Genomic DNA, 14,352 nt, shown 5'->3' with positions numbered 1-14,352 from the left:
GTTGTCGTTAAGAACAGCAGGCACTTTACCCAGCTCCTCAGCTCTGCTTTATGTTCTTAATCGACTGAGGAAAAGCTCATTGGAGCTGGTGGGGCTCACTGAGGAAAAATCTGCCCAGAATTACTGTTTTAGTAATTCCCTTAATCTTGAGATTGCTCACTACCACATATGTCAAAGCTAATTCTCAAACACACACGGCAAGGAGACTAGGAACGGCGGCCACACAGTAGACGAAAACACTCTCAACGGCCTCATCTCTGTGACCTCCGTTTAGTTTACCTGTCTGTAGACACATCACCTACGAACACCAAACAGATGCGCGCGCACAGGGTATTGTCTCTTTAAACAACAACAGGCTGGTGACACATGCTGCCTGCAGCCAGCTTTTTGTTTTCTTTTAAATTCAACAATATGTCTTTTTGAGATAAATTCTCATAGCTGTTCATTCTCTTTAAATGGCTCGGCGTTTTCTGCTCAGCTCCCTCGCTTGAGTTCCCAGCTTGCGGACACCCAGGCTGTTCCTTGTCTTTATTCTGCAAGCATTTTGCAGTCTCCTACATCAGAGTTACTTGCTCAAGCCTATGTGCATCCTAAAGTCTCAAGGTGCGACACAGGCTGCCAAGTTCATGGCATCGTGTGGAACACTGTAGAGCAGATCCGTACTGCGCAATCAAAGTCTTATTGAGATCGCTCCTTAAAATATTTGAAACTACTGTAGATGTACAAATAATGAAGTTTTTCTTTCCTTTCTTTTCCTAGGGTGGCAGCGCTGGAGACAGAATGCAGACTCCCACATACACGAGGCAAGCGCTCCTGCACTGAGCTGTGTCACCCAGCCATGGTTTCGCATAGAGTCTTGCTACGTTGGCCTGAACTAGAGTAGCCTCCTGCTACCTCGGGCTCCTGAGATCTTGAATCACCACACCCAACAGCATTATTTCACCCAGCATTGTCTTGTCATCCGTGAACAGCCATAATGGCTACTAGTGTCTGGTGTGACAGGGTTGCTAGACCAGCGCAAGCTTGCCAAGCCTCCTGAAGAGCCAGGGGGCTGAGAACTAGAATCCAAGTGTGCTGTCAGAGCTTCGCAATCCCTATGCTTCCCCTCAGCCTTCCAGCTGACTTCTCGGCCCAGCCCCTCCATATATCTATCTCCCAAAGCCTCTCTGAGCTCACTGAAGTTTGCTCACCTACTTCCGTGTAGCCCAGGGTGTGGGGAAATCACATTCTGAGATCGCTTTGCCCACATGAAGACCCAGCTTACATCTGCTGGTAAAAGACTCTCAAGTGTGGGTGACCACGTGGCTTCCTGGTTTCTCAGTCTACTTTCTATCACTGAGACAAAATACCCAAGAAAGTCAGCTTACAGGGAAAAGTTTATTCTGACATCAGAAGTTCTGTCCATGGTCCCCTGGCCACCGAATCTGTGCAAAGCAGCTCACCACAGTGAGTGCACAGAGCAGAGTGAGCCGCTCACCTAAAGGTGGGGTTTCCTGGAAGTCAATATCCCCGACGAGGTCACTTCCCCAGTGACTGCCTTCTCCCACACAGTCCCTCCTAATAGCATCAGAGGTCAAGGACCAAGCCTTCACCACACAGATACTTGGGGATGCATTCAAGAGACATGCTATAGTAACGGGGACGTTAATCTCTAGTTGTCTACACTGCTAACCTGTCTCATAAACCTAGGGTTACTGCCTGGCCCCCTCCACCCTGGGCTGGGGTTCCCACCCCCTAATAGAGATTCCTGGTTTTACTTCTAAAATATGAAAAAAAAATGTACTCAAATCTTTATCCAAAATCTGTTTCTGAGGGAAGTCACACTAATGGTTTCTAAACATAGGGTGCGTTTTGTGAGTAGCGGCGGCGTGGCGGCTTAGCATCAGCTACAGAAACAGAAGGTCCCTCCACCCCTCTCTGGAAATGAGGTATGTAGAAAGTATAGGGTGGGGGAAATTATGTGCCTAGCACAGGAACCCTTTTCTGGGTGCCTCAACAGATAACCTAGGGATGGTGTGATGAACCCGAGGTCAAACAAAAGCAAAGGAGGGCCACCCTTTTGCACTCTGAGCTAACACCTTTCTTTTCTCAATGATGAGCCGAGAACAGGGATGCTAACTTGATAAGTGAAACAGGAAATGAGAGAGACTCAGTGTGTGGAAAGAGGAAGCCCCTGGACTACCATTCCATTGATGACTATATCTGAAAGCAGGCTGTGCTGTGCTGGGGGCTGTCCTTCAACAGTGAGGCAGTCATTTGTCCTCCAAATGGAAAACAGAATGGATTTGTTTAAGTAGAAATAAATGGTCTAGTTTTTGAGTAGGATGCCTTTCCTCTCTCTCTCTCTTTTCAGCCCTGGGTACTGGAGGGCAGTACTACCCTGAAAAGAAATAAACACAGAGAAGAAATTGTGTGACAGGAGAAGATTGTATTTTTGATAGCACAGGAATTGGAAGGACACAGTGTATATATAAAAAAACGCCTTGTAGATTGAATTAGCCAGTCCCAAACCCAAGCCAGGGTCACTACACTGCAATTTTCAAACAAATCCTCTCCATCATCTATTACACAGATTCCAGAATTTGGCTTTTATAGCTCTATTCATTCTCAAGGCATCTAAATAGTCTTTGCAAAAGTAGGAACATAGCCAAAGGCCCTGCTGAAGCTGTAGAAACCGTGTTCCGAGTACTGTGTCAACACATATGTATGTGATCTGCCCAGAGCACACTGTGCTGGGTCAAGACCACAGTGGCCACAATCCTAAGAGGCTCAGGTGGGCCCGACAGGTCAAGTCTCCAGACTGAGGCACCGAGAAGTTCTGGATGGCATCATTCTGTACGAGGTGCACACGTGAACATGCCAATGATTGATTCTGACACCAAATGACCCAAGTCACATGCCCATGCCATACTGGAGGAGACACACGAGTTTTGCCAAAGTTTTATCCACTTTGTGGCTTTCAAGTTATATATACCTTAGGTGAGGTATATAAACTGTACATGAATTTCTTTTTTAGAGAATTTACTACCACTCCCCCATAACAACCCTGTACATTAGTGCATGGAAGTACAATTGTTCTCTTATGGAGACCAATGATTCAGCTAGTTTAACTACTTCCATGTCAGAGAAGGGCTCACTCAGACACTAGCCTGACAGGACTACTGAGAAACTTGCCTCTACAAACAGCACTGAATTGAGTCGACAGGTCTCTAAAGGCACCTACACTTCGACCAGCTGCCAAGGGACAGTCAGGGCTAGTTATGAGCACCCAGTTTTTACCCTTAAGAAGCATACGATTAAAACAATCCACGGCTATAAAACTTTCTTCCTTTGGTAAACAGCATCCCAGTCAGTAACTTATCTATCAAGCACCTAAAGAAATGCTTCATGTGGTATGGAAGTTTCCAGACTTGCAGTATAACGAAAAGAGGATGTATTGACCTACCTGTGCTCCAGTCAGAGCCCCCAGCTCATGCTTCAAACAGGAATCGTCTGAAAACCATTAGGTTCTGTCTTAGTTACCTTTCTACTGCTATAATAACGACCATGGCTGAAAGCAACGCCTGGAAGAGAGGGCTCTCTCACCCCACAGCTCATGGTCCATCACTGAGGGACGGCAGGCAGCAACTAAGCAGAAATCACAGAGGAGCACTGCTCATCGGCTTGTTATCCATGATGACTCAACTTACTTTCTTATGCTACTCTGGACCACATGCCCAGGGAGGGAAGCATCCACCATGAGCTGGGCACTCCCGTATCAATCACCAATCAAGAAAATGCCCCACAGACTCACCTCCAGGCAAACCTGGTGGAAGCATTTTCTCAGGTGAGGTTCTTCCCACAGGGTTCTAGTTTGTGCCACATGACAAGACCCTACCAGGGAAAGGCCATGAAGCTCAAATCTACCGTTACTGTCCTTCCCTGATGTCAGATCTGAAGCACTCCCACTGATGTCTTGTAGGCGTGCACATGGCACCTACACCCACCTATTTATGAGTAGGCCAAGTGGCCTACAGATTAGAAATGATGTCATCAGCTCCCAGCCCCATGAACTCCCACGGAACTCCATACACATGTAGTCAGCCCAATCAGGAGCACCCCAGTTTCCCAGTTTCCCCAGGAGCCCTTCTCTGACGTCACTACACAGCCTTTGAGGAGTGCTGGGGCTAGCACCTCTCCTCTCCAGCCACCAGTGAGGGAAGACAGCCCAGGAGAAAGCCCCCACAGTCGACTGATTTCCCTGCATTAGCACCATTTGAGCCTTCTAAAGAATACAAAGAAATCAGGCTAGCTAGTGTCACAGTACCACTGACTGTGGCAGAACTCTGAACTGCACAGGATCTAGAACGATCCTGGAAACCTTTAACCTCCTCCTACTGGAATCTGGGCTGGGAATAACCCTAGCTTTCCAGAATCCTGGCTTAGAACGATTCCTTCTGCCTTGCCGAGCAGACTGCCAGAGTTCTGTACAGCATGCAGCAGTCAGGGACGTAGGGCACAGCTTCAGAACGCCAAGTCCAGGACCAGGAGATGCATTCAGGGTTGTGGAAGTGAGACTGTAGAGTGCTTGCCTGGCAAGCGTGAGACTCGAGGCGCAATCCCTGGCACTGTGTGATAGTAATGGTGTCATGATAATGGAGGAATTACTTAAATCCCAAAGAAAAGACACATCTCAATTGACTACGACATTACTGGGCACTAAAAAAGGAGAGAGGATAGAGATGAAAGCGGTAAAACTAGAAATCTATTGAAAACAATGAGACCTTATATCAAGGTAGCTTATGAAGGATTATATTTCATTCTAACTGAGAGCATGCCTTCCTTATCAAGTATAATGCTGACATTTGGGATGTGTGCAGGGGTGTCAGGGGCTGAGGTCTTCCATTCACTAGCTTGCTGTACCACACACTTGTCTTTGAATTCTTTTTTTTTTTTGGTTTTTCGAGACAGGGTTTCCCTGTAGTTTCTAGAGCCTGTCCTGGAACTAGCTCTTGTAGACCAGGCTGGCCTCGAACTCAGAGATCCGCCTGCCTCTGCCTCCCGAGTGCTGGGATTAAAGGTGTGCGCCACCACGGCCCGGCTTGGGCTGATGTTCAGCAGCTGCAGCACTGGAGTGAGTTTGAGTGCTCCAAGCCTCCGTTTGGTCATCTGTATGGTGGGGATAATCCCCCGATCTCAGAGAGTTAGGTGAGAGGAGACATGTCCCACCCTGGCCAAGGAGACCTGGATATCGTTTGTTTCCTTCCCTATATAAAGAGAATGTTTCATTTAAAAGATATTTAACTTAAAGAAAAAAAGAAAACATTCACGCCAACACCCCATGCTCTATTATTTGTCTATGACTTGGTTGAACGTAAAAAGAATCTGCCGTGTTAGAGAAGACTGAGGGAGATACTTTGCTAGAACCCAGGAAAGCTTTGTATTTCTGTGTCCTCTGTCTATCTGTCTGTTTCCCTTTCTCTTGGAACCAGATAAGGTCTGGAAACAAAGATAAAGGACACATACCGCTTAAGATGTATCTTTTCCAACTGTCTCAAAGGAATCATTGGGATCTAACCGGTAGCAGGGCAGGCAAGGGCCAGCTTGTTCTGTCACACAATGTATCATTCATTTAGAGTTCAGAAAGTGTTCATCAGCTGACAGTGACAACATATGCAAGAGACACATTTTATAGAGAAGAAAGATTTATTTTGTCTCCCAGATCAGCCACACAGTCCATGGTTTGTTGGTGCTGCCATTTTGGTTCTGTGGTGAGAGAGAGAGAGAGAGAGAGAGAGAGAGAGAGAGAGAGAGAGAGAGAGAGAGAGAGAGAGAGAGAGAGAGAGCGCGCCCATCATAGGGAGACAGAGCTGTTCTCCTCACAGGAGCAGGAAATGTTCGGCTGGGTATATTCCAACAGCCTTTTTAAAGGCTCACCTACAGTGACGTCACTCATTTCCTAACGTTCTTACTATCTCCCAAGAATGCCATCAACTGGAAACTAAATCTTCAACACATGGTACTTTGGGGGTATGTAAGAGCCAAACCACTGAGATGTATGTCTTGGCACCACTTAAATTAGACTGATTGGCAGGGCAGAGAGCAGAGAATAGATCCAGAATTGAACTGGGGACAGGGAATCACTCAATAGTTCTCTCATCTCTTGCTCCCTCCTTTTTTCCCTGCGTGTCTATGTATCCCTATGTGTAGCATAGCTTGTTTGTGTGTGTGCCATGGTGCCATGTGATGTGGGCATGGAGGCACATGTATTCGAGTGTATGTGGAGGCCAGAATTTAGCATCTTGTATCTTCTTCTATTGTTCTCTGCCTTCTTCATTTATTTGGAGATGGTGGCGGTGGTCCTCACTGACTGGTTAGCAAGCTCTGGCAATCTGCTCACTGCACCAGAGTTAGGTTTACAGCTATGTGCCACCACACCCAACTTTATGTGGCTGTTTGCTGGGGAATATTATTTTAAGGTGTGTTATTTTTGCTTATGTTGTGCAACTTTTGTTTAATGATGTAAAGATGTGTTGCTTTTGTTTATGCTGCATTTGCTTAACTCTGTAAAACTGTGATTCTTTGCCTGTCTGAAACACCTGATGGTCTGATAAAGAGCCAAACAGCCAATAGCGAGGCAGGAGCAAAGCTAGCTGGGGCTGGCAGGCAGAGAGTATAATAGAAGGAGAAATGAAGGGAGGGAGAGGAGCGAGAGGGAACAAGAGACGAGGACATCAGGGCAGCCACCCAGCTACACAGCAAGTTGTGGAGAAAGAAGTAAAGAAACGTACACAGGGAAAGAGAGAGGTAAAAGTCCAGAGGCAAAAAGTAGTTGGGATAATTTAAGAAAAGCTGGCAAGAAGCAAGCCAAGCTAAGGCCGGACATTCATAACTAAGAATAGGCCACCATGTGTGATTTATTTGTGAGCTGGGTGACGGATCCCTCAAAGAGCCAAAAGAGTGAAACCTCACAATACAGATGCTGAAGATCTGAACTCAGACCCACGCTCACATGTAGGTACACCAGTGACAGCCTTTTCCCCAAAGTCAGCAGACAATTTCTAAAACAATCTTTTCACTGAACACCCAGTCTGACTGTCAAATCAAGTCCTTGAGGAAACTATACTCCCCCACTTCCGACTTGGAGAAGTCTCCTTTTGGAGGGGGCGCTAACTAACACTCTCTACTCTTGCTCTCCTTATTGATTTATTGTAACAACAAAACACTTTTTATGGTGAGAAAGAATGGGGGTAGGAGTTTACAAATGTTTACATCATCTAATTCTGGGCTCCATCTGAAATAACAAACAGAAGCACAGGGACTCCCAACACTGGGAAGAATCCCATGGAGACCCACATTTTCCTTCACACCCACTCTGGTTGTGTTTCTGGTTTTTGGCTTGATACAGAGCAAACCCTGCTGTGATTCAAAATTATAATAATTGAGAACTAAGGCACTACATTGTTTCCAAGCAGAATCGACGCTTTCCCTGAACGGCTCCTGCTCACTGCAAGACGAGAAAGGGAACCCAGAGGAAGGTACGACTGTGACCGGTCTTCCCTGAAGAGCATCTGGCGTCCGAGTCTTCCTTCTGTAACGTACATGCTTCACGAGTGAGGCCATTATAAACCAAAGTACACACACCTGTGATTTCTCTCTCATGCCCCACGGCAAAGCTCCTTTACCCCTTCTGTCCAGTCACACTCAGGGGCACACTCAGGACCCACATGTGGCTTTAGGGGGTCCCCTGTCCCTATACCACTCTGGACGAAAGGGACGATGATTTTTATCTTGTGATTAAGGATTCCCAGTGTTACCTCCTCCTAAGACGTGCACAATAGGCGAGGGTCTGGTTCTCAGGGATGTCCGTCTAGAAATACTGGCACAACCAAGGCCGAGGCGCTGGGAGGCTCTGTGCTTATTCTGTGTCTCTAAGATGGTGGCAGCTGCGAGCTGCAGACACCATCTGCTGAAGGCAAATGCCTAGTTAACTGTGCTATTCTTGATTCCTTCACAGTCCGTAGTTTCGAACAATCTCACCCTACTCGGCTACCCCCACTCACTGTCCCCAATGCAGCCACACACATAAAATTGACCACGGGTCCCCTTGGTGTAGCTTTTCTACCTTAACTGGTATTCTCACCTAGTGTGGCTGTACTCCCTCGCACTGTGTGGCTTTCCATGGGAAGCATGTGGAAAATGATTTGATCCCACCAGTAAACTCATGTGTGTTAGACATCTTGCACAGTTAAACAATGCCTGAGAAAATCAACTTCATGGGGCAAAAGGTTCGCTGTGACTCACCTTATTAGAGTTCTATGTTTGCTTGAGCCTAGAACTCTGGGCCAGTAGCAGCACAGAACATGATGGTGGGAGCTTGGGTTTAGCAAATCTATCTCGCCTCACAGTGGTCAAGAAGCAAGGTGAAAGCAGGTGAAGCCAGGGCTCTAGTATCTCCTGCAGGGGCATATCTCCATTGACCTAACATTGGGCCCTTTCTGCTAAGGGGCTGCCTCCTCCCAAGACCATAAAGCTGAGAACGGAGCCGTCTACACAAGCATGTCACTGAGGGCATTTCAAGTCTAAACCACAGCAGTTTAGGACAATATACCAAAGTCTGCTGTTGAGATATTGCTGTGCCTGCTCCATGTACCAGGAATTTTGTAGACTGTCACTGGTCCCATTGAACCTCATTCACCACTGGGAATCAGAGAAAATCTACTGGGCTGACACTGATCTTACATTTCCTGAGGAAATAAATTTGCTAAGGAAATAAAGAGTAGAAATAATATTTTTATGGTGGCCTTTAAATGACCTAGAAAAGGGTTTCTAAGAACACTGGAGCTTTGACTGATACACTGACAAGTTATTTTGTACCTATGCACTAAAAAGACAGACTAAAAAGACAGCCATCCTCATCCCTAATTCTCCATCAGCAACCCCTTCCCTGCTTCTCCATCAGCATCTCCTTCCCTGCCTCCCCATCAGCATCTCCTTCCATACCTCCCCATCAGCAACCTCTTCCCTGCCTCACCATCAGTATCCCCTTCCCTGCCTCCCCATCAGTATCCCCTTCCCTGCCTCCCCATCAGTATCCCCTTCCCTGCCTCCCCATGAGCATCCCCTTCCCTACCTCCCCATCAGCGTCCCCTTCCCTACCTCCCCATCAGCGTCCCCTTCCCTGCCTCCCCATCAGCAACCTCTTCCCTGCCTCCCCATCAGTATCCCCTTCCCTGCCTCCCCATCAGTATCGCCTTCCCTGCTTCTCCATCAGCATCCCCTTCCCTGCCTCCCCATCAGCATCCTCTTCCCTGCTTCTCCATCAGCATCCCCTTCCCTGCCTCCCCAAAAGCATCCCTTTCCCTGCCTCCCTATCAGCATCCCCTTCCCTGCCTCCCTATCAGCATCCCCTTTCTGGCCCCCATTTCTGCACAGCTACCTGCAGCCTCCATACCAACCAGTTGATTTCAAAGTGGATCACTCTCCCATATCAGTCAACTTTTGGTCCCTCCTCCTTTTTTTCTATCCAGGCTTTCTATAGTAATGCCATCCTGGGACTACAAGACCACTGTATAGCTTCATTTTAAATCCCACATTCCCCAATAATTCAGCAATCTGCTGCCCAAATGTCATTCAGTGTTTTCCAGAAGCATCCCCAACGCATTCCAGATCTTTTAAGATCTTCAACTGGAGCGCCATCTCTTTGATTTTAGCACTGAGCCAGTGAGCAGGAGTATGAACTGAACATGTCTATGTGATACCCTAGAGTCCAAATGTATTTTGAGATTCACAGTTCCCGGCTTTCTGGATGGTGGTGCAAACCACTGTGTGGTGTCCCAGAGCAGCAAGAGACTTCACTACCTGGCATTTCAGTAACAAAACACAGGAACTCCTGTTTTGTCATATGCAAATAGACTCTCTCTAAACCCAGGGGAGAAGACTTAAAAGTAGTTCATTCAGGGGGCTGGAGAGAAGGTTCAGTGGTTAAGAGCACGGGCTGCTCTTCCAGAGGACCCGTGTTCAATTCCCAGCACCCACATGGCAGCTCACAACTGTCTATAACTTCTGTCCCAGGGGTTCTGACACCCTCACACAGACATAAATGCAGGCAAGATACCAAAACACCAATGAACATAAAACAAAAATAAGTAAATCATTTAAAAAATAGTTCATTCAAAAACTCTGGTTGGTGGATATGATTGTTATCTCCTATTTTCAGCTTGACTGGGCTAAAATCCTTCAGAGGCAGTAAGACTCTTTATGGGGAAAAGTACCTGCTCCCAAGCTTGGTGACCTGAGTTTGATCCCTGTGACCCACACAGTTGCCTTCTGTCCCCTACGTGTGTGGGGGGGCATTAGTGAGGTGTGGGCATGAGAGAGGCAAACTATCAGGGCTGGAGCAGAGAAGGTTAGCCGAGGAGTTGATGCCCACCTTGAACCTTAGTCACCAGTCTCTGTCTGGGAGTTAAACTGAGTAAAAAGGGAAAAAAAGAGAAAGCTGAGCATGGAGTTCCAGTCCCTATTTCCAGCCAGCACTAGGGACCACGCTGCTCCTAGAACCCAGCCCTCCCTCTGCTCCATGATGGCTGTGTCCTCTGGACCATGAGTCAAACAAGCCTCCTCCATGGAGGCTTCTGTGTCTCTCCGAGCGGCACGGCGGGCCCAGGGAGCTGGCCCAAGGATACAGTGGCCATTTGTGTAGACTGAAGGAAGCATGTTTCCCTTCAGTGTCTCCGCACTGCAAACTTATTCACGTTGGTCTTCCCAAGTCAGTGGGCCACTGGGGCTCTTTCCAGTACTTGTCTTTAGTGAGGAGAACTTCAGATTGCTTGTCCCTGGCAATTTAAATCTTTCCATTTTTAACTCTGTCTCTGAAGTATTTTCTCCTTCCATACCAAAAGCCAAATTCCGCACTGACTTAGGCATAATGTTTACACACGGGGATCACTTGGCTTCTGGGTGCCTACAGAAGGGCTCTGTTCAACAGCAGGTTGGTTATTCCTTGTGAGGGTTGGTTTGCATGTTTAAAATCCCAGTGACATTCACCCCATCTCCCCCCAATTAAGAGCTAGCTTTAAAAGAGTGAGTTTATCTAACATATAATGTAAATCTATCACCACAAAACACCCCCACATCTATAACACAGTTAAACAGCCTCTGGTTTGTCTCCTCCAAACCCCTCCAATTAAAAATGTCTTAAACACAGTAAACCGGTTGTGACGCCAGCAACATTCATGGGATATTAGCTTTATGGATCACAGCACTCTGATATGTAATTCCTGGGCAGTTATTCTGACATTGGAAAATCACAATCCATCAACTTAACAGTAGGGCAATAATTTGGGGGACCTGGGTGATAGCTTTTCAAACAATCGTAGAAAGCAATCAGTAGCTCCAAGACACCCTGTCTGAGAAGGAAGATAGAAAACTAAGCAAATGTCCTTCCATCCCTAGAACCAACCATGACATCATGTCTTCCTGCATGAGCATGTTCCCTCCGGAGACGGAGCAGAAATGCTCCGCCTACAGAGCCAGAGAAAATGCTGGGGAGTAGGTTCTGCTTGGTAGTGTGGAGGTAAGAGGAGGATCTGCCATTTCCAGATTAAGAAGGACGGACTTGACTGCCCTCTCGCATGGCACACACTGTGACACTCATATAAGCACTTCAGAAGAAGTCATGAGACTCTTTCCTAAATTACTCAACTCTCAACATTCTACGAAGCAGGGCTCCTGGGGTGTGGACGTCCTTGGATTTGATTCTGGAAAAGGTTACAGGACCACTAGCCCTGTTTGAAGCCCTTCCTGTACACACACACACACACACACACACACACACACACACCACGAGCCCTGAAGGACATCTGTGTCCCCATAAAAGGACAACACACTTTCTCTTTTACTCTAGAAAAGGGGAGTGAAGGATAGGTGGGAAATGGCATGTTGGTGGCTGAGATTACCAGGAGGGTCAGACACATGGCTGTAATAGGTGCTTGACTAAGAGAGATGGAATTCCGGGAGGCTGGAGGCCAGGCCCCCGGCAAACTGAGTCCCTTCTATGGGCAACAGTGTTTGTACAGTGCCTAGTTCCCACCCTAGCTTCTCCCAGCTTTCACTGCCTTCCTGAAATACTGACAACATATATGACAGAATTTCGTTCAGGTTAAACACTTCCCGTGTGTGTGTGTGTGTGTGTGTGTGTGTGTGTCTGTCTGTCTGTCTGTCTGTCTGTGTGTATACACGCACATGTGTGGAAGGCAGAGCTCAACACTGAGTATCTATCCTCTTCACCTGATCTCCACCTTATTTTTGACACAGTGTCTTTCATGAACTTGAAGCTTGGGTTTGGCTAGGGTGGCTGCCCAGCAGGCCCCAGGCCTGTTGTATTGTTTCTGCCATCCTGGGATTTCAGGTGAGCAGTGTGGCTCAGGATAGGTGTGAGCTTGGATGGATCCAGGTCCACACAATGGTGCATCGAGCATTTCAGCGACCGAACCATCTCCCCGCCCTGATAGTTCTCTATTTTAAAGAAAAAGAAATTCACTACATGGACAAAGTAACAGCAAGGAAGGGACGATGGGATCTTAAAACAGAGCTAAAGGAGTTACCATAGCATGCACTTATTTTAGTAAACCCTGTTGCAGGCCCAAAGGCATTTCCCCTCTTTTCTAAGACCCGTCTGCACAGGAACAGCTGTGACGCCTAAGCCACGAGCATCTGGAAACACTGCTGAAAAGCCTTTCACAAGCACCGGAGGAAGGAAGCACGACAACGCGTCCTTACCTGGAGCTGGTATTCCGTGCGGCGTAGCTTCTCCGGGCAGCAGATCTTTTGAATTGGAGGTGAATGGTGATTGTCTAAATGTGTCTTCTGAAAAGAAAGGGCTGGGATAGGAGAGGAGCAAGGTTTAGTAAATTAAAGTTATTTAGGGCACCCAGTGCATCGCTCCAAACACACACACACAATACTGGAAAGACCAGAGCTTTCTCAATGACTTTTAAGAAATAGAAATAAGACTATGCTTGTGACTGAGGAAGAGAGGGCAAGTTTTCTCACATGAACATCACACGGGCATTACTTTTATACCAAAGGTCCACAAATAAAACATCACCTTTACAAAAAAGATTCATTTTTATTTTTTATTTATTGTTGTGTGTGTATGTATGCACATATGTGTGTGCGTGCGCGCATGCATGCATATAGAGGCCAAAAGAGAGTGTGGGATGCAGTAGAGCTGAAGTCAGGTAACCCACATGACGTCATGTCAGTGAGCTATCTGGCATGGGTGTTGGGACCAAACCGGAGTCCTCTGCAAAAGCAGCAAGCATTCGTAAGCACTGAGCCTCAGTCCAGCCCCTAAAACATCACCCTGAAAACATAGAGGAACTCAAGCCCATGGCCAGCTCAGTGGTTGCATGTATTTTTCCTTGCTAACGAGCTTTCTGGGCACAAATTAAGATCACTACTGGCTCCGAATCAGAAAAAAAAAAAAAAAACTTCTCTGTTTTTTCCAGTGGAGGAGATAGACACTGCTTGTTCCATAACCTGTCACCTGACCCCCTCGGAGACCAACAGCACACATGGGAGGCACACAAGACTGAAGCCTGGGGCCACTACACTGCAGACAACTGGCTGGGCCCAAAGAAACTGCAGCTCAGGCCGGAACTGAGAAGGTTCTGTAGGAACCCCCGTGCTGAGCCTGATACAAGCTGAGGGCCAGATAAGCCTGAAGCTACAGCAGAAGCCTGTACCCAGAAGCACTCTCTCCCGGCTCTACCCCTGCCTCCCAGGAGGGCCTGGGATTGGCCAGGCCTTCCCAGAAAGCAAGGTGACTGCAGCCTGAAGGCACAGGACACAGAACAGACCCCGGGGCACGAGAACCCCACACCTGGTGCTGCCATTCTAGGTATGGCCGTAGACTACAGTTACAACAATTAAATAAATGTCAAGGAGATGGCGTTAGGATACGAGGGGGAGGGAGCATTTTCTTAAAGGGAAGCACACATCAGTGGGCAGTGAGGTTCCACCAACACTGTGAGGCTCCATGGACCATGGCTCTGCCTGGCACACTTGGAATTTAAGTGTAAATAAGCAGTGAGCACTCTAAACGGGTTTGAAAAGCGTGCAAGCCGTGGCTCACTCTACGGACACAGGAAAGGCAGTCTTACACCAACAGCCACACAGGCTGCAAGTGACAGAAACACTTGTTGGCTGGGTGCCTATACTCCAGAACTGAAACTCTGGTCACACCAGTACAGTGGTGTGACCTCGCACACATTCCTTAACTTCCCGGGCCTCCATTTCTCCTCTATAAACAGGATCATAGTGCCCACACATCAACAGGAGGTGTGAGGATCGAACAGACGTCCATGGGCT

General features: G+C 47.4%; 1 protein-coding gene across 1 annotated transcript in view; it reads right to left on the bottom strand.

Annotated features, from left to right (window-relative positions):
• The window catches only part of Znf827 (zinc finger protein 827), a 169,785-nt gene that overhangs the window by 46,273 nt on the left and 109,160 nt on the right, over positions 1-14,352 (bottom strand). The window contains exon 8 of the mRNA XM_038313142.1: positions 12,760-12,860. Coding sequence (XP_038169070.1) covers positions 12,760-12,860 — 101 coding nt within the window. The remainder of the gene's footprint in view (positions 1-12,759; positions 12,861-14,352) is intronic.

This window comes from Arvicola amphibius, chromosome 15 (genome assembly GCF_903992535.2).
Source record: "Arvicola amphibius chromosome 15, mArvAmp1.2, whole genome shotgun sequence".
NCBI lineage: Eukaryota > Metazoa > Chordata > Mammalia > Rodentia > Cricetidae > Arvicola > Arvicola amphibius.
The sequence above is the reverse complement of the archived record's forward strand: the minus strand, read 5'-3'. Positions and strand labels throughout refer to the sequence as shown.